General features: G+C 40.6%; 3 protein-coding genes across 4 annotated transcripts; 2 read left to right on the plus strand and 1 right to left on the minus strand.

The window, feature by feature from the left end:
* Nucleotides 1–562: 562 nt before the first annotated feature.
* On the plus strand, nucleotides 563–7,259 carry LOC142378454 (coiled-coil domain-containing protein 149-like). Of its 2 annotated transcripts, XM_075462975.1 has the most exons (13): nucleotides 563–780; nucleotides 1,702–1,863; nucleotides 1,989–2,027; nucleotides 2,401–2,508; nucleotides 2,641–2,757; nucleotides 3,487–3,659; nucleotides 3,926–3,998; nucleotides 4,140–4,224; nucleotides 4,353–4,500; nucleotides 4,625–4,701; nucleotides 4,812–4,847; nucleotides 5,020–5,085; nucleotides 5,162–7,259. In XM_075462975.1, exons 1-13 carry the CDS (start codon nucleotides 730–732, stop codon nucleotides 5,638–5,640), a joined length of 1,614 nt encoding a protein of 537 aa, XP_075319090.1. In that variant the 5' UTR covers nucleotides 563–729; the 3' UTR covers nucleotides 5,641–7,259. The 2 variants fall into 2 exon arrangements, with proteins under 2 accessions (XP_075319090.1, XP_075319091.1); XM_075462976.1 differs by lacking the exon at nucleotides 4,812–4,847 and having other exon boundaries at nucleotides 564–780.
* Nucleotides 7,260–9,322: 2,063 nt separating this feature from the next.
* LOC142378455 (extracellular superoxide dismutase [Cu-Zn]-like) lies at nucleotides 9,323–10,612 on the minus strand. Its single transcript, XM_075462978.1, has 2 exons — nucleotides 10,485–10,612; nucleotides 9,323–9,957 (listed from the first exon to the last, which is right to left on the minus strand). The coding sequence occupies exons 1-2, from the start codon at nucleotides 10,505–10,507 to the stop codon at nucleotides 9,339–9,341; spliced, it is 642 nt and encodes a 213-aa protein (XP_075319093.1). The 5' UTR covers nucleotides 10,508–10,612; the 3' UTR covers nucleotides 9,323–9,338.
* A 1,803-nt stretch (nucleotides 10,613–12,415) lies between these two features.
* Nucleotides 12,416–16,273, plus strand: LOC142378130 (coiled-coil domain-containing protein 149-B-like). Its single transcript, XM_075462359.1, has 7 exons — nucleotides 12,416–12,523; nucleotides 13,404–13,408; nucleotides 15,343–15,415; nucleotides 15,556–15,640; nucleotides 15,762–15,909; nucleotides 16,034–16,110; nucleotides 16,221–16,273. The coding sequence occupies exons 1-7, from the start codon at nucleotides 12,416–12,418 to the stop codon at nucleotides 16,271–16,273; spliced, it is 549 nt and encodes a 182-aa protein (XP_075318474.1).
* Nucleotides 16,274–25,564: the final 9,291 nt, after the last annotated feature.

Below are 25,564 nucleotides of genomic sequence, written 5' to 3' on the forward strand. Positions count from 1 at the left end.
AGACCATACAGTAAACATCGGCCACAAAAAACGCGGCAGACTTTTTTTCTATAGTGAATTCACTATAGAAAAAAAGTCTGCAGCGAACATGTTCAAACCCAAGGAGACGAGTCAAATTGCTGCCAACTGAAATTGTTATATACATTTTCAGCTGTTCTCAGGAGCTGTTCAATTATTTATCTATTACAGATATTATGAAAATATCCTTCTCAATCCGTTTGGAGTATTAGATTCACAAAAGTCGATAAACCTTGAAATTACAGTTTCATGAGTTTTTGTGCAAGCCACTATTAGATTGAATCTGTTTAGATAAAAGAAAAATAAACCTTCTGTATGTTCTGTAAATCTGTTGTAAGTGTAGTTTTAACCATCTTTATCATCGTTTGCACTAAAAACTCGATTATATGTATCTAATCGTACAATCATTTAAAGCTCGTATAGTCCTTAATTGAACTTTGCCTTCCTCACCAAGTGTGGGTTTCCATCATAACACGACAGCTGTCAGACAGCGTGGACTGTTTAGATTTTTGTTTTGAGAGCGTCTACGAATGCGCGGTGACGTTTTTCTTACGTCCGCACGGGCGGAAGTGATGCCGATTGCGTCCCTCTATCAGCTAATCCGTTTTGGTGATGCAAAATGTCTCTGATTTGAGCCGAACCAGCGCTTTGAAGGGAAAGGGAAACTCACCGAGCGTTTTCGTTGACCTTTAATCGGCTGCGCGAAGAGAGATGGATCCGCCCCGGAGGAGCGAGAGTGACTGGCAGGGGATGTTCAGTGAGGTGAGAGCGGATCGGACTGGGCAAAATAGCATGAAAATCTCCACTAATGCACGCGCACTGTGACGTGTGTAATGCCGAAATGAAATACTGTTAAACACTCTGTAAGTTGTGGCCGGCGTCTTTTGTCCGGACCAACAGACAGATGAAATGAGTCCCGACTGAATGGGGTTCAGGAAATTAGAATCTCAGATTCTGAGGTTTTCATTCAACCTGCACTTGCACAAGGAAGTAGATACGTATTGTTTCCTTGTATCTGCAAGGCTCTGTCCCTCATAATGTCACTGAAAAAAAAAAAAAAAAAAAAAAAGTTAACAACACGCACCAGACTCCAGTTTACCGACTTTGAGTGTTTTAAGGAAAAATGCGTCACAATCACGACTTTTACATGACGTATTTTACTTGATAGGTTTGAGCTACTTGTGATTTACTTGGATACTGTACATTCCATGTTGGTTCACAATTCAATTCCACTCAGAAATACCTTGTTTCACTCCACAACATTGTTTTCGGACAGCCCGAGTTCATTTGTAAGTTGAAACGTTCCATGTAGAGCTCACCACAAAATATATGCTCAGTCCATGAAATGTGTTGCGTTACTGATCAACTATAATTTCATCTTTTCAAATGGGAGGAATATGTTGAATAGCTGGATTCAGGGAATGTATGTTTAGTTTTTTTTTTAAACAGACATAAATGCCAAGTGAATTAATAAGAACTATATAAGCTAATAACAACTAATAAGAATATGTTTAGTTGCAGCCCTAACATGTGGCAAATATCAACACCAGATAAAGGTCCTCTGTGGCTGTAGAGGTCGTTGTTCCTCTCACTTATGCCTCACTTCTTTATTACCATCTTTAATCACGTTCGAGACACATAGTGATAGCAGTAACTTTATTTCAAATTTGCTCTCATGCGCAGTTCCTAATCTGCAAGCGGAAGTTGGAGAGTAAGAAAGAAGCTCTTCTGATTCTGTCCAAAGAACTGGACACCTGCCAGCAGGAGAGGGATCAGTTCAAACTGATGGCCAACCAGCTCCGCGAACAACACCAGGCGCTCAAGAAGAAGTACAGAGAACTCATTGTAAGCTGAACGTCTACGTTTAAGACATAGATCGATCGGGAGCAGAATAGAGAATAAAACCTGTTAATGATCTGCTATTATGCTTTTGAAGGAGGGATGATGTATGTTTTCTTTCTAACTAACAGGATGGAGATCCCTCTCTGCCGCCCGAGAAGAGGAATCAAGTAAGTTTTTTTTTTTGTCTGCCTACATTGTGGTGTGGACAGTGTTTCTGGAGATGGATGCCAACAGAAAAAAAAAACACTCCGGAAAATAATGTACACACACAGCTTGTCTGTTTTGCTGACATAGTTGGTCTTTAAGGCTTATACCACAATATACTGACTGGATGAGACGGTGTTGTGTTGGAGACAGTGTTGAACTCTGATGAGTCATGCTGTGTCTGGGTGGAGTGCCTCACACAGCCTCTCTTTATCAGAGCTTAGATTCTCTTCATCGTTGCTGCTCAGATTATGATTTCAGACGTGAAGCGGGAAGCTTTGCACGCTCGATGAAAAACGTGACATTTTCTGTGTTTTCTGTTCATTTCTTACTCAGGTGAATTTAGCCCAGCTGCTGAGGGACTCCAGAGAAAGGAGCAGTCAACTTGTTGAGGAGGTGAAAGAGCTGAAACAGCGACTGGTAGAAGCTCAGGGTGATAACAAGGTATGACGTCGAAGTGGTCACCGCCATCAAGCCGCCGCCGATAGCGAAATTACTGTGAGCGTGGAACAGCGAGGTAATGGGAGAAAGACAAAGCACATGCTTAAAATCTTTTCCGACTGTTTGTCCTGGCAGCTCCTACGAATGACCATCACCAAACAGAGGCTGGGGGACGAGGAGGTTGGCGCTCGACACTTCCCTGCACACGAGAGAGAAGATCTGGTCAAACAGCTGGAACGAGCGAGAGAACAGGTGAGGAGTGCCGGCTTCTTTCAGATCTTTCAGACTCTAAATCGAAATCCCACTAAATCACATTTTTCAAAGTTGGACTAACAGGCAGACCCAAATAATGCAGATGGTAGTTATAAAGTTATTAGGTTACTCTTGCATGCATACGTTCATTTGGACCCAATCAGGCCCAGGTGCTATGTGCATTCTCCACACTTCCTTTCTTAAACTTGGAGTTAACAGAAGAGACTGATAGACGTAGAAGAAAAAGAAGCTGGTAATAAGAGAATAACCACAAGGGATAGCATGTACTGTATCGATAATACAATATTATCGTGCTAAAAGGGGCTTACCAGCCCCTATTGGAGTGGAGTCAGACATACTTCATCCAATAAATTGATTCAGTACATACTGGGACAAGTACAATCGTCCAGTTAAATGCTCTAGTTGAGCCATAACTGGCAGTCTGCCTTAACTGTGCATGGAAACATACGGACTAATTCTCTTAAGGATGTGATACAGCTGGAGGAGGTTCTCTATAAGGTGTAACTTTCACATTTATCACAAACAATTTGCTCTGACTACATGAGAATGAAGCGAGACTGTAAGGGTCACTTTAAAAGGTGCCTTTAGATAGTCAAAAGTATGAACACGTAGGAGATGATACACAACCTATAAACCGGAAAATGCGCGGTGTTATTGGATGAAGTCGCAGTTGAGGTAATGATTTGGCGTGCGTTGTTTTTGCCACAGAATGAGGTGCTGGAGCACAGCGTGAAGTCCCTCTCAGACGAGCTTCAGGACGTCAGAGCAGAGCGGGACGTGTTTCAGCAGAAGGCTCATCGGCTCAACGTGGAAATGAACCACATCGTGGGGAACGATGAGATTCGAATTCTAGATATAGATGCACTCTGTATGGAGAACAGGTTTGTTACTTTTAAAAAAAAAAAAAAAAAATATATATATATATATATATATATATATATATATATATTTCAGTTGGTAGTTGAGTGTTTCTACAGTTTAAATAACTTTTTCTTCTGCCACTGCTTTATTAGTTCAGAAGGAAAATATTTGCATTTGCACCATATATTCAGCATTATATTTGAGTTTTCATGGATCACAACTCAAAGTTGTCCTTAATGTTCAAATACTGATTGAGGCTTTTAGATAAACATAAAATATCTCACAGGTATTTACACGAGCGGCTTAGTCAACTTCAAGAAGAGGTCAACCTGCTCAGAACAAATCTGGTGAAGTACAAGGTAGCTACATTTTATTTTTTTATATATATATATTTTTTCCATTGGTGTTGATGTTTTAAAATGGTCATTGACCTCTGAATTACATAAAATATCAAGCGTGTTTTTAAAGTAAAAAGCCTTATCCGACTACATTGATTTCAGAGTGCTCTGGAGAGTAGGAAGAACTCTAAAATCAGCGGCAAACCCAGCAGCAGTGCTCTAACTGGGGTGCTTTCTGCTAAACAAGGTCAGACTTTATCCACAAACGTTTTTTTTTTAAAGATTCAAAATGCTCTACAGCAAATTTCTGAAAAAAAAACTTGAGATAGTTGTTGTGGATGTCTCGTGGAAATGTGACAAACGCTGTGCTTGCAGTGAAGGAACTGTTACTCTCTGAGGTAAACGGCTGCAGTTTGCCGGTGACTCCTCAGTCCATCTCCGACCTCAAGTCTCTGGCCACAGCTCTGCTGGAAACGATCCACGAGAAGAACATGGTGATCCAGCACCAGCGTCAGATCAACAAGTTCTGTAGCCTCTACTTCATACTCTTTATGGATTGTTGAGTCTGATTTGTGCAGATATTTTAGGGCAGAACCTGTAAATGTGGTTCTTATTCTGACTTGTCTCTTTTTTTTTTCTCTCGTCAGGATTCTTGGAAACCGAGTAGCAGAGCTCGAGAAGAAGCTAAAAACACTTGAGATTTCTGGATTATGGAGTCTCCCAGGTGAATATAAGGGTCTTATACAGCATTGAGACACGTTTAGTCTAACATGTGTTCTATGCATTCTTCACAATAATTCCTTCTCCTGCTCTTTTTCTTCTTGCTACCTGAAGGCCTGACTTATAATGTTTCTCTGGGAATATGTGGAAGTATGTTCCTCTGTTAACATTGCCGTCTTTATAATAAGACTCTGATTTTTATCCTCTATTGCTTCTAATATCTGCCAACATTTACTCATCTCTGTCTATTCTTACAATTTCATTTGGTATGTACAGTCAAAAACTGTAAGAGCTTACTTTTGGTTATGTTTTGTTGGAATAGGAGGAAAAGACGCCATCATCCTGAACACCCAGCAAGCTGAATCTCCTGATTCGCCGACACAAGAAGGTAAATATTCAGTGGAATTATGCTTTTATGATGAAACTACATCTCTTGAATATTATTCTCCTATCTTATCTTAAAGGTGTCATGGGTTCTGAAAATATACTTCCCGTGCAGAAGAGCACTCCAGAGGTTCTAAACCAGGCCAGTGAACCAACACCTGTGTCAGATTTTCAAGAAGATGCATCATCACCATCCAGAACGGGAGCATCCCAGCTTCTGTGTGCTTCACAGAGGTCAGAAGAGGAGGAGCCCGCCAGCCCTCAGAGAGAACTGCCAAACAGGGAAGACTGCCATGAAAGTGGACGAGCACAGGTCACAGTGGACTGTACCGCTTTAACAACAGAACAAGAGTGTCCGAGTGTCTCCATCCTCGAGCCGACGTATCACAGTAGACCCCATCCATCTTCACATCCCTGCCAACCTTCATCTGAGCCAGTGGAAGAAGGAGAGGTTGAATCAGAAGATTGCACCGAAGGGCTGGAAACTGTTGAGACACAGTGTATTATAACAGAGGGAAATATCAACATCGTCTCTGATGAGCAGCAGCAGGGCGTCTAATCAAACCAGCAGGCGGATGTATGTAATAGTCAGGTGACACAAAGTCCTCCAGAAGCTACCTGCCTGTCTCACAGTCAGCGTGGTTACATGCTCAGTAGAGCCAAGCTGCAGCTACAGCTCGACTTGGCCATTTAACTGGGTCTTTGTATACAAGCACAGGAGGAGAATCAAATTATCGACTAAAGTAGATGCAACACTTCAACTCTGTGAACTGTGTCAGAAAAAACCTCCAAGACATTCGGTTGCTTTAACTCTCTCTGTGGGAGATCATCATACATGTAAGCACAGCTGAATTCACCGCACAGACATCGTCTTTAAGTTACTTGAATGGTGGTTTTGTCAAGATGATGCTGCGGTTATAAAAGCAGGACCTCGCGAAAGCAGAGCGGCAGTCTGAAAATGCTGGGAGTGACTGTTAGATGACACAAAGTCTTAATGTGCTGATTTTCAGTCACAATTTCGGACACATTTAACCATCTAACAAAATAAACAGAAAATTATGGGATTGAGATCAGCTTTATTTGAAACTCAGCTGTAATAACCCACACTAACACGCAGGCGTTATGCAGGAGTTATTCAGCCCCCAACTGCTTTCTCTGGGTGTTTTTGTCCAGTTTTGATGGGCTCAACTTTGTATGATTTCAGTCAGACTGACATGTTTACATGCATTTTAAAATCCGGTTTATTTCTTATCAGAAGCATCACAGGGTCACGCTCATTGGGACAGCCCTGTGAAACACAACTGCGGCTAAGAAAATCTAAGACTCAGGGTTCCTACACGGTCTCAGAAAGAATGGGGAGGTATGCAGTTTGTTTTTAGCATTTTACAGTTCTGCATAAGAATGAAGGGCGTCTTACACGAATTCCATGTAAAAGATAGACTTAGCCACCATTACATCCCCATGCTGGTTGGAAGTAAAAGACTTAAAATCTGCAAGTAGAAAATGGACAAATAAGTCCATGAATCTATCAGAAAGACTGTTGACTGCAGTTTACAGTTGACCTTATTGCGCCCTCTGTTGCCCATTGAATGCAGTTTTATGGGTGCTTTTTTTTTTTGATTCATTTTGATTTGTCTCTGCTTTCATATGGAAATTAGGGATACTGTGGAGGAACAAGACTTAACAGACACCATGAAAAATTTAAGTAACTTCTTTTCACTTCTTTTTGTTTTTAAAAGAGACTTAAGGGGGAATAATGACGGTACAATTGTGTATGTTCATTATGTTGAGGAGAGGTAAGAGGAGAAAAGGTAGCGCCTGACTTCATGATCACCAGTCTTCAGCACTCGGCTGCAGACTGGTGTGTCACCCCGACTGTTCCTTTCTCAACCGTTCATTATAAACCAAAAAAAAATGATTACTGTTGTGAGATCTCTGGTGCGTCTCACTTCGCACAACACATCCTGGTCACATGACGACCAAAGGTCTGTGGACAAAGACTTCTCTGCTTTGTGTCTTACATTTTCAATCTTCAGTATTCAACTTTGGAGAAATTTCATCAGCACTCAACATTGAAGAAGAGTGATATTTGCTTCACAATTCTACGGCTGCTGTATTTACGAACTGATACACTGGTTCAGGGTTCGTTTCATAAAGAAATTCCATTCTTTTTTTTTTTTAACAAAGGGACCAAGTGCAAATAACGGTGTCAACTGACCATCAATAGAGATGGTGTTAGATAAAAGCCAAATATCTGTCAGAGACTTCCTCCTTCATCTTCCTGCGTCCTGAAGGCATCGTTGCAGTGACACTAAAGAAGCTTACCTCCAGCTGCTCTGAATGCTGTTTAAGCAAAGAAGCTTTTTTTTTCATTATTTGGTTTACTGTGACACTGATGAATCCAGTTGTATGTGAGCAACTTATTTCTTAAAGCTACTGTCTTAAAAAAAATAACATCCACGTAGAAATTGTTATTAAACTGTATGTAGAACACTGCATGCTCAAATACTGTTTAATCAAAAAATAAATGTGTTTTCATCTATGCTCTGTCTGAAATATATTGACGCCCTTCTTTAAAAGAAGTCAAATTCACAAGAATTAAGCAGAAACAGATGATTGCCAAACGTGTACCAACAACACTGATGCCTTTATCCTGATTTGTGTCAAGAAGAAATGAACTCACTATATGGATTCTTTTTTTTCAAAGGTGCTTGTGAAAACTTTTTTTTTTTTAACAATAGATAAGAAAATACTAAGCAATTCCTCATGTCTTTACACTGTAGATTGCCAGGGTAAAACAGGAAATCGTTCAGTCATTTATTGAAAGATGTGCAAACACAACTGGAAATGCAGTGGAAAAGGTAGAAAACAAGTTTCTAAAATTCTAATGACTTGAAAGTCAACATTTAGTATGAGAACCTTTATTGTTCGACACAGCCTGAACCCTCTCAGATGAGCTTTCTTGTAATTTCTTTAAGTAGTATTCAAGAATGATTCTCCAGGCTTCTTAAAAGGCATTTCAAAGCTCTTCTTTGGATGTTGGCTGCCCTTTGCTTCGTTCTCTTTCAAGATGATCCCACACCGCTTTAACAGCATTAAGTTCCGGGGCTCTGGGGAGGATTCATCCCTCCAGAAAGACCTGTTGCCTCTGATTTTCAGTTCGATTCTTGTGTCATTTTGGCATACCTCAGCCTTTTCTTATCGTTTCCCTTCCTTTAAAAATGGCTTCTTGTTGGTGCAAAAATACTACTTTATGTCTGTTAAACTGTTCTCTTTGGGTTTTTATGTTTGTACATGTAACTGATGAATAGGAACTAAATCTTTTTTTGTGACAGCTGTAACTGTAAAATAATTTTTAAAAAGTTGCTTTTTCAAGTTTGTTATATAAAGACACAACAATGGTTCATATCTTGAGCTTAGAGCTTTAATGACTCATTGCTCACATTTTAGTGGCTTAACACACCCAAAAAAAACACTGAATATTCTGAAAATGGTACATGGTCTGGACTGATATGGGGTGAAAAAGAAGCCAATGTTCATTTCTTTGAAAGGTTTTAAAAAAGACTGGAGACTAATTTAAAAGATTACATGTAAGTCTGGCTCCTTGGATGCAAAATATAAAGAAACCAGGGTCGGTTCAAGCCTTTTTGCACCGTAATGTAGGTCAATTGATATTTTGTTGTATGCTGCCCTTGATGTAAAGCTTAACACTGTGTACTGCAGAATATATTTCAGGGTTTTATTCATAAACAAAGAAGAAAAACTTGTAGAGACTTGACTTTGCAAAGCTTGCACGAGGTTAGCCTGGTTGCGTGCAAACTTTTTCTGAGAGAGCGTACATGGCGATGGGAGTGGCATTTTAAGGCTTTTGATCAGAAAAGGAAAGTGGTCGGTTAGAAGGAAAGTAATTACATTCATTCAGGTGATAATGAGATGCCATACACAGTTGTCAGGAAATCTATAACAAGTGTTCACCTCTTTGTGATTCAGGAGTAGAAAACAAACGATCAAGATCACCAGGGTGATTCAGATTCATCCTTTATTCATCAACATCCACAACCAACCATAAACAATTCTTTTAGGATTTCAGTTGCATTGGCTGACAAACAATCATATATTGAATATTACTTCAAGTACATTGCTAATCAACTGTGACTTGGTTGATTTATTTTCTTTTTTGGTTTTATATAAGAATCCAGTGGATAAAATAATGAATAAAAACAAAGGCAAAATCTGTGTGCTAAACAAAGGAACGTCTCACTTGTACAACTTATACTGCATGTTCCAGAGTTTGGAGGAGGCAACCCCAATAACGCAGCAGGCGAGCCTTCGGCCTGCATTCCCATCTAACAAGCTCCCTGGGTTTCCACCAAGCCCTAAGTCATCTTCGCGTTCATGAATCACCACTGATCTTCCAAACACAGACGTGACTCCAAACAGTGTCGCATCAGATTCTATCAGCGCACTGATTTTTCCTTGCTGAGGCAAAAAGTTACCAAAGTCTCCTGGGTGGTTAGGGTGATCCACACCGTATGGATTGTAGTGGCCGCCAGTTGAGTCACATCCGCGGCTCAGGTCTCCATACTGATAGATGTGCACAGCTCTGTATTCTGGAGAGCCCTCTGTGGGGAAGCCACTGAAACTGAGAAGGACTTGCAGTTTTCCCTGAGAGGGATGCTGCTTAAAAAGCACCCGACCATAGATTTTGGGCAGGCCATCAGGGAGTGTAGAGCTCGGTTTCACTTTGCAGACTCCATACAGAGCGCCATTGGGCTGCGAGACCTCTGGTGGAAGCAGAGTATCAGTGTGCGCCGAGACACATTGTTGAAAGCCTGCCAGCAAGACCAACAGAGCGGTTTCCAGTACACTCACTGACCTGAAACATATTGGAATAACAGGACAATGCATATCAAATGTCTTGCATGGGCTTTAGATTAAATCAACATATATTTTTGGCAGAATTTAGACTATTTAAATAAGTAAAAGAAGCTGTTTGTTTACAGGCAGGAGTCCTACAGTAAGAGGGTTATGTCACTGATGGGGTTGGAGCTGATTTAAGAAAGCCCATCAGGTAATTAGATGGTATTTTCTATGTTAATTATAAGTTTGGTATAAAAGCCTAAAATGCAATCAACTACTACTTTTGTGCATTTTAGTAAAACAAAGAAAAAAAAAGGTAACATTTTTTTAACATGACAGTTTACAGTAGCACAGTGACTACCTCCATCATTTTAGTGGCTGGGATCTGTTACTTTTTACAAACTTCTACAGATTACACACTCAGGGATGAGACTTCAAAACTACTAGCAGGTTTTTATCTTACCATAAAGGTAAACGGTATAACGCAGTGTGTAAAGTTAATGGCGTGCCCCTGCAAAACCATGAAGACTTTAGTATACTTACCCGTGTGGTCGCATGATCGCCATCAAAACAACAAGAATTCAAACTCAAGTCTTCAGTCTTGACAACCTGCTCAGCACAGATCCTCTGAAGAGTCACGGTAAGAGTGTTTGATAACAGCTTTATAGGATTTTTTGGAAGGCGTTACCTCAGCTGAGGGTGGAGCAGGGTTTTTGTCTATCACCCATGAAAATTGATAACATGGCAGAGGGAATGGTTTTACGAATGCGACTGACGGAATATTAGTGTGTCACTGACAAAGGCGGAGATATCAGATGCAAGCGCATCTAGGCAGACGAATTGTTTTCATTCATTCACCTCTAACCTTGCTGATGTTTTAGGTTACAAATTGTTTATCAGCTGATGACTGTTTTGAGGGAGATTGGGAAAAGAAATCATGAACACATGCCACACTGATGTTGTATGCTGAAAAATCAAATGCACGCACGTTTATCTTGATTTATCTGTTTTATCTCTCATCATGGGTACTCGGAATCAAACTGTGATTAAAAATACAACATGATGTTCTGGTAAAGACTGACATTTTTTTACTTTTAGTTTTTAGGGCATTCACTTTATGAGCCTTGTACTTTTATCAAATGGCTGTTTGTGCAGTGTGCTGGAACCGCTTCAGATAATAACAATAAAGACTCATATATACTCATGCATCCTCTGAGTTGAGAGGCGAGAAGGAAACACCTGCTTGTAGCATGGGTAAATAACACATCTGCGAAGGTGCCATCATTGATGATTTCTGTTGTGTTGTGTTAGATAGTTATTTCCTTCTGGCCATAACGAACATCGACTAAGCCCTTTGATGCGCAACATGGGTCAAAAGTGACCTGGCTGAGTTTTCATTTTCCATATCTTTGCAATAAAGTAACTTAATCATTCAACATACAAGGTATTCCTCAATTAACTTATTTTTTATCATCATGCGTCCTTATTTTATTTTTTCCTTTCTTACTTTTTGAATAAAAACCCTTTTTGTATCACTACCCCTATAATGCACAACATGGGTCAAAAATGAACCACATTCATTTTCTATGTTACTCCATGTATAGCTGAGGGTTTCTATGATGTATCTCTGAAATAAATTAATCATTAATCATTTTCTATTCCAAGTATGCAGTAAATATCTTGTTTTTGCTCAGCACAAATCTTTATTTTTATTTTCCTCTCTTACTTTATGAAGAAGCACAGCTTTTGTAATTCTACATCTAGTTTACACACATGGGTCAGACAGGACCCACATGCATTTACCATTTCACAGCTCAGCACAGCTCCCATCACACATCTAAGTACAGTAAGTATTGTTTTTCAATTGATCTAATATTACTTTAGAGATTATTTGATGACAGTAGTAAAAGATAACATTACATTACATAATATGATGATTAGGTTTAGGTTACCTTGAGAGTGAGTACATCACTTGTCAGAAAGTTACAAGTAATTATTATTAGCTAGTTGTTGATATATTCTATTTTAGTCAGCTGGTGTTCCCAGTGCACCAGGCCTGTGTGCCAGGAGCACAAACATTTAGTGGTCATCTGCGAGAGATGTAAATATTGAGATGCAATTTGTGCTCTAGTTATGTGTTAAGTGGTATTTTATTTTGTTTTTCAGTTTCCAGTTCTGTTCAATTGCTGTGTTATCTGTTATCATGGTTCTGTTATTTCCTATCTTGGTTCTGTTATTTAGTTCCTGTTTTAGTTTTGTAGTTGTTGTCCTCTTGTGTTCTGTTCTATATTTACTTTCTCTCTTTGTCTTTTTCCTGCTCATTTTTGATTGCTCACACCTCTGTCTTGTTGTATTGTTTGTTCATCCCTGCCTCCTAGTGTTTTACTGTGTGCGTGGAACAGCGAGGTAATGGGAGAAAGACAAAGCACATGCTTAAAATCTTTTCCGACTGTTTGTCCTGGCAGCTCCTACGAATGACCATCACCAAACAGAGGCTGGGGGACGAGGAGGTTGGCGCTCGACATTTCCCTGCACACGAGAGAGAAGATCTGGTCAAACAGCTGGAACGAGCGAGAGAACAGGTGAGGAGTGCCGGCTTCTTTCAGATCTTAAACTCTAAATCGAAATCCCACTAAATCACATTTTGCAAAGTTGGACTAACAGGCAGACCCAAATAATGCAGATGGTAGTTATAAAGTTATTAGGTTACTCTTGCATGCATACGTTCAGTTGGACCCAATCAGGCCCAGGTGCTATGTGCATACTCCACACTTCCTTTCTTAAACTTGGAGTTAACAGAAGAGACTGATAGACGTAGAAGAAAAAGAAGCTGGTAATAAGAGAATAACAACAAGGGATAGCATGTACTGTATCGATAATACAATATTATCGTGCTAAAAGGGGCTTACCCCTCCCTATTGGAGTGGAGTCAGACATACTTCATCCAATAAATTGATTCAGTACATACTGGGACAAGTACAATCGTCCAGTTAAATGTTCTAGTTGAGCCATAACTGGCAGTCTGCCTTAACTGTGCATGGAAACATACGGACTAATTCTCTTAAGGATGTGATACAGCTGGAGGAGGTTCTCTATAAGGTGGAACTTTCACATTTATCACAAACAATTTGCTCTGACTACATGAGAATGAAGCGAGACTGTAAGGGTCACTTTAAAAGGTGCCTTTAGATAGTCAAAAGTATGAACACGTAGTAGAGCGGGACGTGTTTCAGCAGAAGGCTCATCGGCTCAACGTGGAAATGAACCACATCGTGGTTCTGTCAGACGTCCTGAAGCTCGTCTGAGAGGGACTTCACGCTGTGCTCCAGCACCTCATTCTGTGGCAAAAACAACGCACGCCAAATCATTACCTCAACTGCGACTTCATCCAATAACACCGCGCATTTTCCGGTTTATAGGTTGTGTATCATCTCTTACGTGTTCATACTTTTGACTATCTAGGCAAGGCAAGGCAAGGCAAGGCAAGGCAAGGCAAGGCAAGGCAAGGCAAGGCAAGGCAAGGCAAGGCAAGGCAAGGCAAGGCAAGGCAAGGCAAGGCATCTTTATTTATATAGCTCATTTCATACCACAGGCAACTCAATATGCTTTACATAAAGACAAGGCATTTAATAGAATAGACATCAAAACACAGAGTTAAAAGCAATCACAGAAGAGGGGAAAAAAGAAAAATATAAAACAATTAAGAGGATTTATAGCATTATGCTTTAAAATTATTTAAAGGAACTCAACCATAAGCACACTGAAAGAGAAATGTTTTTAACCTGGATTTAAAAGTGCTTACAGTTGTGGCTGATTTCAGTTCTGCTGGTAGTTTGTTCCAGTTGTGTGCAGCATAACAGCTAAAAGCTGCTTCACCGTGTCCAGTTTGAACTCTGGCCTCCACTATCTGACCTGAGTCAGTAGATCTCAGAGCTCTACTGGGTTTATACTCAGCTAGCATGTCATTCATGTATTCTGGACCTAAACCATTCCGTGATTTGTAGACGAGAAGCAGAACTTTAAAATCTATTCTGTATCTGACCGGGAGCCAATGTAAAGACTTGAGAACTGGGGTGATGTGATCTGATCTCTTTGTTGTGTTTAAAACTCGGGCTGCAGCCTTCTGAATGAGCTGCAGCTGTTTGAGACTCTTTTGGGGGAGTCCAGTCAGAAGACCGTGACATGAAACCCTTAACTCTGGATATGTTCTTAAGTTGATAAAAGGCTGTTTTGGTGACTGATTTGATATGATAGTTGAAGGTCAGGTCTGAGTCTATCAGCACGCCGAGGTTCCGGACTTGGTCTTTAGTTTCTAGAGATAGTGACTCAAGGTGTTTACTGACAGCAAACCTCTTCTCTTTGTTGCCAAACACAATGACCTCAGTTTTTTCTTGATTTAACTGAAGGAAATGTTGGTTCATCCACTTTTTGACTTGCTCTAAGCAGTCGCACAATGACTCTATAGGACTGCAGTCATAGTTTTAAAGAAGTCAGATGGCATTGTGTCAAGACGGGATGTCGATGGTTTAAGATGCTGGACTGTTTCTTCTATGGTTTTTGGTCAACTGTATTGAATTCTGACATCATAGTTGATTGATTCCTAGGTGGTTTTAAGGATTGCGTCATTTTATTATTTTGCTGATTTGTGTTGATATTTAGCCTTATAGATTTGATTGCTTTCATTTAAAAAGCAAGCGAATTCATTGCATTTTTCTGTGGAACAGAGTTCTGAAACTATCTGTTTTTGGGGGGTGTAAGCTTATCAACCATAGCAAACAGAGCACGAGTGTTGTTGATGTTCTTATTAATCATTTCAGATAAGTGTTGCTGTCTAGCCTTGAGTAACCCGTGGTTAAAATGACAAAGACTTTGTTTGTAGAGGTCATGGTGAATTTGAAGTTTAGTTTTTCTCCATTTACGCTCTGCTTTCCTGCATTCTGTTTTCAAGGCCTTTACCATCATAGTGTTCCTTCATGGTGTTCGCTTTCTGCACTCGCAGTTGATGACATAGCTATAACTTCCAGAAACTTAGCACTGGTATTCTCATTTATGTACCTTTTTCTAACAGACACACGGGTTAACTGACTGTTTGGAGTTAACTTTAAGGCAGAGAACACACAGAAATGATCAGAGAGCGCCAAGTCCTTGATATCAACAGAAGAAATGTCAACACACTTAGAGATAAACAGAGATAAAGAACTTTTTTGTTGCACTACTGCCACTGCTTTATTAGTTCAGAAGGAAAATATTTGCATTTGCACCATATATTCAACATTATATTTGAGTTGTCATGGATCACAGCACGAAGTTGTCCTTAGTGTTCAAATGTGTTTTTAGAAGTAATTTTAAGCTTAATGATTTCCTGATTGAGGCTTTTAGATAAACATAAAATATCTCACAGGTATTTACACGAGCGACTTGGTCAACTTCAAAAAGAGGTCAACCTGCTCAGAACAAATCTGGTGAAGTACAAGGTAGCTACATTTTATTTTTTTATATATTGTTTTGTTTCCATAGGCATTGATGTTTTAAAACGGTCATTGACCTCTGAATTACATAAAATATCAAGCGTGTTTTTAAAGTAAAAAGCCTTATCCGACTACATTGATTTCAGAGTGCTCTGGAGAGTAGGAAGAACTCTAAAATCAGCGGCAAACCCAGCAGCAGTGCTCTAACTGGGGTGCTTTCTGCTAAACAAGGTCAGACTTTATCCACAAACGTTTTTTTTTTAAAGATTCAAAATGCTCTACAGCAAATTTCTGAAAAAAAACTCGTGGATGTGGATGTCTCGTGGAAATGTGACAAACGCTGTGCTTGCAGTGAAGGAACTGTTACTCTCTGAGGTAAACGGCTGCAGTTTGCCGGTGACTCCTCAGTCCATCTCCGACCTCAAGTCTCTGGCCACAGCTCTGCTGGAAACGATCCACGAGAAGAACATGGTGATCCAGCACCAGCGTCAGATCAACAAGTTCTGTAGTCTCTACTTCATACTCTTTATGGATTGTTGAGTCTGATTTGTGCAGATATTTTAGGGCAGAACCTGTAAATGTGGTTCTTATTCTGACTTGTCTCTTTTTTTTTTCTCTCGTCAGGATTCTTGGAAACCGAGTAGCAGAGCTCGAGAAGAAGCTAAAAACACTTGAGATTTCTGGATTATGGAGTCTCCCAGGTGAATATAAGGGTCTTATACAGCATTGAGACACGTTTAGTCTAACATGTGTTCTATGCATTCTTCACAATAATTCCTTCTCATGCTCTTTTTCTTCTTGCTTCCTGAAGGCCTGACTTATAATGTTTCTCTGGGAATATGTGGAAGTATGTTCCTCTGTTAACATTGCCGTCTTTATAATAAGACTCTGATTTTTATCCTCTATTGCTTCTAATATCTGCCAGCATTTACTCATCTCTGTCTATTCTTACAATTTCATTTGGTATATCATCATACATGTAAGCACAGCTGAATTCACCGCACAGACATCGTCTTTAAGTTACTTGAATGGTGGTTTTGTCAAGATGATGCTGCGGTTATAAAAGCAGGACCTCGCGAAAGCAGAGCGGCAGTCTGAAAATGCTGGGAGTGACTGTTAGATGACACAAAGTCTTAATGTGCTGATTTTCAGTCACAATTTCGGACACATTTAACCATCTAACAAAATAAACAGAAAATTATGGGATTGAGATCAGCTTTATTTGAAACTCGGCTGTAATAACCCACACTAACACGCAGGCGTTATGCAGGAGTTATTCAGCCCCCAACTGCTTTCTCTGGGTGTTTTTGTCCAGTTTTGATGGGCTCAACTTTGTATGATTTCAGTCAGACTGACATGTTTACATGCATTTTAAAATTCCGGTTTATTTCTTATCAGAAGCGTCACAGGGTCACGCTCATTGGGACAGCCCTGTGAAACACAACTGCGGCTAAGAAAATCTAAGACTCAGGGTTCCTACACGGTCTCAGAAAGAATGGGGAGGTGTGCAGTTTGTTTTTAGCATTTTACAGTTCTGCATAAGAATGAAGGGTGTCTTACACGGATTCCATGTAAAAGATAGACTTAGCCACCATTACATCCCCATGCTGGTTGGAAGTAAAAGACTTAAAATCTGCAAGTAGAAAATGGACAAATAAGTCCATGAATCTATCAGAAAGACTGTTGACTGCAGTTTACAGTTGACCTTATTTCGCCCTCTGTTGCCCATTAGTAAGAATGCAGTTTTAAGGGTGCTTTTTTTTTTTGATTCATTTTGATTTGTCTCTGCTTTCATATGAAAATTAGGGATACTGTGGAGGAACAAGACTTAACAGACACCATGAAAAATTTAAGTAACTTCTTTTCACTTCTTTTTGTTTTTAAAAGAGACTTAAGGGGGGATAATGATGGTACAATTGTGTATGTTGATTATGTTGAGGAGAGGTAAGAGGAGAAAAGGTAGCGCCTGTTAGTTGACCGACCTGTCGGAGTATTGAAAACATATGACTGTGATGTACAAGCTGTCCCGCACAGTGAAGATATCGTGTTATCTTGTGATGTTGAAGGTTAACGCTTTGATTGCACGAAGGCACTAATGGAACTTTGCTGTCTGTTCATCACACACACGTCATGCTGAACTCCTGCTGACTTCATGATATACTCTGTAGAAAAGGTATCCACAAAGCTCTGTCTTCAGCACTCGGCTGCAGACTGGTGTGTCACCCCGACTGTTCCTTTCTCAACCGTTCATTATAAACCAAAAAAAAAATTATTACTGTTGTGAGATCTCTGGTGCGTCTCACTTGGCACAACACATCCTGGTCACATGACGACCAAAGGTCTGTGGACAAAGACTTCTCTGCTTTGTGTCTTACATTTTCAATCTTCAGTCATCAACTTTGGAATAATTTCATCAGCACTCAACATTGAAGAAGAGTGATATTTGCTTCACAATTCTACGGCTGCTGTATTTACGAACTGATACACTGGTTCAGGGTTCGTTTCATAAAGAAATTCCATTCTTTTTTTTTTTTAACAAAGGGACCAAGTGCAAATAACGGTGTCAACTGACCATCAATAGAGATGGTGTTAGATAAAAGCCAAATATCTGTCAGAGACTTCCTCCTTCATCTTCCTGCCTCCTGAAGGCATCGTTGCAGTGACACTAAAGAAGCTTACCTCCAGCTGCTCTGAGACCTGTTTAAGCAAAGAAGCTTTTTTTTTCATTATTTGGTTTACTGTGACACTGATGAATCCAGTTGTATGTGAGCAACTTATTTCTTAAAGCTACTGTCTTAAAAATAATAACATCCACATAGAAATTGTTTTTAAACTGTATGTAGAACACTGCATGCTCAAATACTGTTTAATTAAAAAATAACTGTGTTTTCTATCACCCCTTAAGCAAGCATGGGAGAAAGATTTAAATTATACCTTCTCAGAGGCTGAATGGGAGGGGATACTTAGGAATGGGAAGAGGGTATCGAGAGAGTTGAGGACTCGACTAGTCCAATTTAAAATATTAGATAGAATATACTGGACTCCTGTTAGGCTACACAGGGTTAGCAAATAATGGTAAATGTTGGAGATGCCAGCAGGATAGCGGCACATTGTTACACATGCTGTGGGAGTCCCCAGATGTTCAGGTCTTCTGGGCAGCAGTTCATAGGACAGTGGGGGAGATCTTTGGCAAAGATATTCCTTTTTGTAATAGACTCTACACTCTTGGTGACCCTTCAGTTATGAGTGCTCTGCCTTCATTTCTTTCGCAGTGGGCCCAAACAGCAATTATGCTGGGTAGGAAATTATTAATATTGGAATGGAAATCTTCTTCAGCTCCATCGCTTAATCACTGGCATACTTCTCTCGGCCAACTAGCTTCTTTAGAAAGGTTATCATTTAAATTATTGAACAAACTAGATGATTATGATCGAAAATGGGGACCCTCTCCAACTCAAATACTTAGGCACCTGAATAGGCTTATACAGCTGAACTCTTGAAACTTCATGTCCAGATTTCGTTAGGCATCACTTTTGTTTGTATTTATTTATTTTATTATTATTATTTGTTATTTATTTTTTATTTTTTTACTAATATACTAATACTGATGTGTATGATTATATTTATATATATTTTTTTTTTATTTGTTAATTTTTGTTTTGTATACATTCGTTCCTTTTACTACTTAATTTTGTGTGTAATGTTGTATAATTCACTTGAAGTCACTTGTCAAGGACTGAATTTATATTGTATAATAATATAATGTGGATTATTGTTTGTTCATTGTTAATTTCTGAAAAATAAAAAAAGTTTAAATCACAAAAAAACCCTGTGTTTTCATCTATGCTCTGTCTGAAATATATTGACGCCCTTCTTTAAAAGAAGTCAAATTCACAAGAATTAAGCAGAAAAAGATGATTGCCAAACGTGTACCAACAACACTGATGCCTTTATCCTGATTTGTGTTAAGAAGAAATGAACTCACTATATGGATTCTTTTTATTCAAAGGTGCTTGTGAAAACTGTCTTTTTTTTTTTAACAATAGATAAGAAAATACTAAGCAAGCCCTCATGTCTTTACACTGTAGATTGCCAGGGTAAAACAGGAAATCGTCCAGTCATTTATTGAAAGATGTGCAAACATAAATGGAAATGCAGTGGAAAAGGTAGAAAACAAATTTCTAAAATTCTAATGACTTGAAAGTCAACATTTAATATGAGAACCTTTATTGTTCGACACAGCCTGAACCCTCTCAGATGAGCTTTCTTGTAATTTCTTTAAGTAGTGTAAGGGAAAAATTAATTCCTATATACACTGTATGAGTGTTACTCTGTATCACCCGGTAATAACTCATTTAAGACACTTGTTTTTCTCTTTTCTCCCTCTTTCAATGAGGGTATTGTGCTCTTATGATTTAACAACTTTAAGGGGTTTGACAGGGAAGATGGCATGATACAGAGGCGCCTTGGCTGTAGAAAGGGAGGAAAGATAGATAACAAAGTCTTGAACATATCAAAGGAGTGACTACGTATTAACCTGTATATTAACTGACTTGTTTTCGTCTAAGAGTCAGAGCAACTCTGAATTCTGTTCTGTGTTGTTCTCTCTTGCAAGATATTATTAAAAGCATCTTATCTCCTCAGAAAATAACTGACTCTGTGCCTTACTAAAATTTCCGCAACAATCTTGGCGTCACGAACAGGATCCCTCGACTGGTTTACCTGGACCGGACCGCAGTGCCTGATCAGCCTGGACTGAAGCTCCAGCCTCATACCTCCAAGGCCTTTCGGAGAGAGAGGGCTGACGGGTCTGTTTCCTGGATACCAGCGCTGGGGTCATCTTTTGAAACACAGTAATCTGGGGCGGTAAGATTGCTTTCTGTTATTATTTGGAAAAGAGGGTTTTCCCGGTTGTGTCATTAGCGAGACAGAGATTTCACGGGTAAGTGAATCTTAAGTCAGTCCGAAGAAGTGTGACTGAATCAGTCCGAGGAAGTGTGACTGAAGTAGGTACTCCGAAGAAGTGTGAGTACAGATTAAGGTCCTCATTGGAGACGTCCTTTGAGTAAAGGAATATATTCCCCCATTCCAAGTCCGAGAATGGGAAACAGTATGTCTCGGGCTTCTGACCCTCCCGGGGGACCCAAGTATGATGAAATGATAAAAAAATATGGTCCGGAGAATGTAAAATGGACTACTTATTGGATAAAAAATTGGGGTTTTCCCCCTGAAGGTTCTTTTAAAATGTCTGAAATAAGAAAATTAGAAGAGAAGATTTGCAAATGTGAGAAAGATATGAAGAAAAAAAAACAGTGAAGGTTAAACAGTGGAAAAAATTAGAAGAATGCAAGAAAGGTATAGAGTGTTGGAAAAAGGAAAGTGAAGTGAGAGAAAGAAAGAAAAATGCTAAACAAATGCCAGGACAGAATGATGATGATAATGCAGTATGTGGACGAAAAGATAATTTATCTCTGACTAAGACTGAATCTCCTTTTAAGCCACCACCATATTCTACTGATAACACTTTTTCCTCTCCCTTTTCATCCGCACCTCTTTACCCTACACTGAGCGCTCTCGCTGTGCCGGATCCGGACCTGGACTCCTGCCCTCCACGACGCCTACAACAACAACAACCACAGCCACAACAACAACTACAACAACAACAACAACTACAGCCACAACAGCAACTACAACAACTACAGCCAGACACACCACAAGCATCTGGTTTATGGGAAGAGAATTCTCCAAACGTCACTCCAGGAGAAAACTCTCCTCAGCCTCAACATCTGTCACACCAGTCTGAAGATGAAGAAAAGGAAGAAGAAAAGGAAGAAGTTGAAGTGAATTCAACAATCAACCTATTGCAAGTAAAAAAACTCCTCTCCCCACAATCTGGACTTCGGAGATCTCAATGTGATATGCCTGCCATGCTCAGAACCAAGCTGAGACCTGTAAGACTGAAAAGGAGCTGCATTTGGCAGCCATGAGCATGTATTACGCAGTTGGTGATGTGACAGGTCACCCCGGAAACAGAGGACGAGGTCGGGGACGTGGACGTGGACGTGGAAGGGGAGGTCGACGTGTACCATACCTGAACTATGACTCGAATGTTTGTTTTTACTGTGGCCAGACTGGACACTGGAAGCAGGACTGTCCACAGCTGAGAAGAGACGAAACTAAGCAAAAGGCTGACTGAGGGTGGGAGGCGGGTTCCGGACGTCACACGCCAGCGGAGCCTCAACAAATGGGTGATAACACAACACACACACATGCTTTTCCTGCTCTGTGCAATGAAGAGACGCTTGCTGACTGTGACTCACGTAGTAAAGTTTTGCATGCTATTTCTGTCCTAGAGCAAAGATGTTCACCTCAGGTGATAGGAACTTATGCTCATTTGACATCTGAAGCCTATAAGGCTTTTCCAACTTTTCAGCTTAGTATTTTGGGGAATCAAGTAACATTTATGGTTGACTCTGGGGCTACATCATCAGTAGTGAAGTCAGGGGAATTTGATCGTCCTCCAAAGCTAAGTGGAAACTACGTCTATTCCATGTCTCCATCAGGTCAGGTTGTGAAGGAGAAAATGACAACACCCATTGCGTGTGTCACTCCCGATGGGCTCTCCTTCAAGCACTCATTTTTGTCATCAGAGCTGTGTCCCATTAACCTGATGGGCCATGATCTCATGTGTAAACTGGGCATTATTTTAACTTCCACACCAGAGGGTGTTAAGGTGATGTCGCAGCCTGAGAAAGTTTTCACAGCGGTGCAGTTTGACTCATCAGCACTTACATATGCTTATGAGTGGAAACTTCCCAGCTCTCCTTCCTCACAACAGCTCGTGGAGGAAGCAAAAGCTTTAGTTTCACCCCTTTCTGATTTCATGCAACCTGCTGATCTGCACTGCACATCACACATTTCTTTGGGGCCTGACTATATGAGAAGAAGTGGTTTCGCATTCCTTTTGAAAAAATATGTACGTCTACTTTATTTTGGAATTCACAAACTGCTGCACTGGCTGTGTGCCTCACTCCAGTGCAATTAGAGTTTTTTAATGTTTGTGGTACTCGCCCTCACATCTCCTTGGCCAAACCTACACATTGGCACTGGCAGGGTGTGGGAGAGTTTGTTGCAACTTGTAAAAAAGAAACTGATTGGACAGTTTCACCTGCTGATCCAAATTTGATGTTTTCTGAACGATTGTCAGCATACAAGAAAACCTTTTTGAGCACAATGCATTGTCAAAGAACTGTGGAATTAGTTCCCACTACAGAATCACATTTTGAAGCATGTTTTTTATCTGAAACAGATCTGTCTTCATTACCCATGTTGGCTGAAGTGCCCACTGATCTTTGGGCTAAAAGCAAAAATGATGTGGGGTTGATAAAAGGCTGTGAACCGGTAATTGTCACCCCTAAATCGGACTTTCGCCCGTGTAAAAAACAATACCCTTTGAAGCCTGAAGCAATCAAAGGGATTAAGCCTGTTTTTCAATCTTTTCAGAAAACAGGCATCATTGTTCCCTGTGAAAATTCACCTGTGCGCACTCCATTATTTCCTGTTAGAAAGATTAGAGATGCTGGCCAGCCAGATGAATGGCGTTTTGTACAGGACCTCCAAGCAGTGAATGCTGCAGTTCAGCCACGTGCTCCCACTGTGCCCAACCCACACACTATTTTGTCTCAAATTCCATCAGATGCACAGTTTTTCTCAGTTGTTGACTTGTCTAACGCATTTTTCTCTGTCCCTGTGCATCCTGATAGCCAGTTTTGGTTTGCTTTTGAATTTGAGGGGAAATCTTGGACTTTTACCCGGTTATGCCAGGGATATTGTGAAAGTCCCACTATTTACAATGCTGCCCTCAAAGCTAGTCTGGAACCACTCCAACTAACCCAAGGCTCTGCTCTTTTGCAGTACGTGGATGACATCCTTTTATGCAGCCCATCTAAGCAACAGTGTGAAAAAGACACAGTGGCTCTGCTGAAGCATCTTCATTCTTGTGGCCACAAAGCCAGCCTTTCTAAATTGCAGTTTGTTCAGGACAAAGTCACCTTTTTGGGCCATGTGATTTCCAAAGAGGGGCGCTCACTTTCTCCTAAACGCGTTGCTGCAGTTCAGAACATTCCTAAACCAGTTACTAAAAAACAGCTCATGTCCTTTTTAGGCATAACATCTTACTGCAGGAACTTCATTCCTAACTACTCTTCTCTGGAAGCTCCTTTAGGTGCTCTTATCCATGGGAAAGGCCTCCAGTCAGCTGATCGTGTTCCATGGACTTCTGAGGCTGAATCAGCCTTCACTCAGCTTAAGCTGGCTCTTCAAACAGCTCCTACACTTGGTATCCTAGATCCTCATAAACCTTTCACACAGGCAGTTGATGAGAAGCGTGGTTGTATGACATCTGTTCTTATGCAGGAACACGGGGGAAGACAAAGGCCAGTGGCTTATTTCTCCGCAAAGTTGGACCCTGTGGCTGCAGGTCTGCCTGGTTGTCTTCGTGCTGTTGCAGCTGCAGAGAAAGCTGTCCTGGCCTCCCGAGATATTGTAGGCTACAGTAATTTGACTGTTTTGGTTCCTCATTCTGTTGCCATTATTCTTCTTGAGCAGAAAACCTCACATCTTTCAGCTGCTCGCTGGCTCAGATACACCTCTGTGCTCCTTGATATGCCAAATGTCACTATTAAACGTTGTACTGTTCTGAATCCGGCTACGTTGCTTCCCACTCCTGATGATGGGGAGCCGCATGACTGTGTAGTTGTTCTGGAACAGGTTTGTACACCCAGACCTGATCTTTCTGACATTCCTCTTCCCAACTCTGACATGATTCTTTTTGTAGATGGATCAGCTTTGCGTGATCCAGCCACAGGTACTAACTGTGTTGGGTTTGCAGTATGTTCTTCACATGACACTTTGCTGTCTGGCTCCCTTCCTAAACACTTCTCTGCCCAAACTGCTGAACTCATTGCACTTACTGAAGCATGTAAGCTGGCAGGTGGTAAGTCTGTCACCATTTACACAGATTCCAGATATGCTTTTGGTGTTGTTCATGACTTTGGTGCGCTGTGGAAACACAGACATTTCCTTAAATCAGATGGCAAACCCATCTTGAACTCCTCACAGGTTTCTGATCTTCTTGATGCGATCCTTTTGCCTACAGCAATTTCGGTCTGTAAGTGTGCGGCTCACACTAACTCAGATGATCCTGTTGCTCGTGGCAATGCTAGAGCTGATGCTGCAGCTAAGCAGGCAGCTAATGCTTTTCCTGTTTTCACTTCCCTCTTTTTGCAAGCGGAAGACACGCCCACAGATTTCCATGCTTTGCAAAGTTTTGTTTCTGCAGATGAAAAACGCATTTGGTCCTCAGCGGGTGCAACTCATACAGATGGTGTTTGGCTGGGACCTGATGGTAAACCCTGTCTTCCTAAACATTTTTTTCCTCACTTTGCTAAATTGACATACGGGTTGGACCATGTGTCAAAAGGGGGGATGCTGAATGCTCTCACTGCTCATTGGTTCACAAAAGGGTTCAGCTCATATGCACAAAAATACTGTCAGTCGTGTATGGTTTGTGCTACACACAATGCAGAGAAAGCAATAAACACTTCACAAGCTGTACATCCTCCACCAGAAAGACCTTTTGAACATTTAATGATGGACTTTGTTGAACTCACACCAGCTGAAGGAAAGAAATATGCACTCGTAGTAGTGGACATGTTTAGTAAATGGGTTGAAGTTTTTCCTGCAAAACATGCAAACAGTCATGCAGTAACTAAAGCACTGCTGACAGAAATCATTCCAAGGTGGGGCATTCCAGAGAAGATCAGTAGTGATAATGGCAGACACTTTGTAAACACAGCATTGACCGAGGTTGGTAAGTTCCTGGGAATAAGCTTGCGTACACATTGTGCTTATCATCCACAGAGCGGAGGTGCTGTGGAAAGAGAAAATGGTACTTTAAAGTCCAATCTAGCCAAATGTTGCGAAGAAACGGGTCTGCCATGGACAAAAGCATTACCTATTGTGCTCACCTATATGAGGATGAGAATTAGAGCTTGAGTGAACCTCAGCCCATTTGAAGTTTTATTTGGCAGACCTCCTAACCTGGGAGTGGGACCTGTAACCAGACCCCTCCCCTCCACAACTGTTTGTGATGAT

This window comes from Odontesthes bonariensis, chromosome 4 (genome assembly GCF_027942865.1).
Source record: "Odontesthes bonariensis isolate fOdoBon6 chromosome 4, fOdoBon6.hap1, whole genome shotgun sequence".
NCBI lineage: Eukaryota > Metazoa > Chordata > Actinopteri > Atheriniformes > Atherinopsidae > Odontesthes > Odontesthes bonariensis.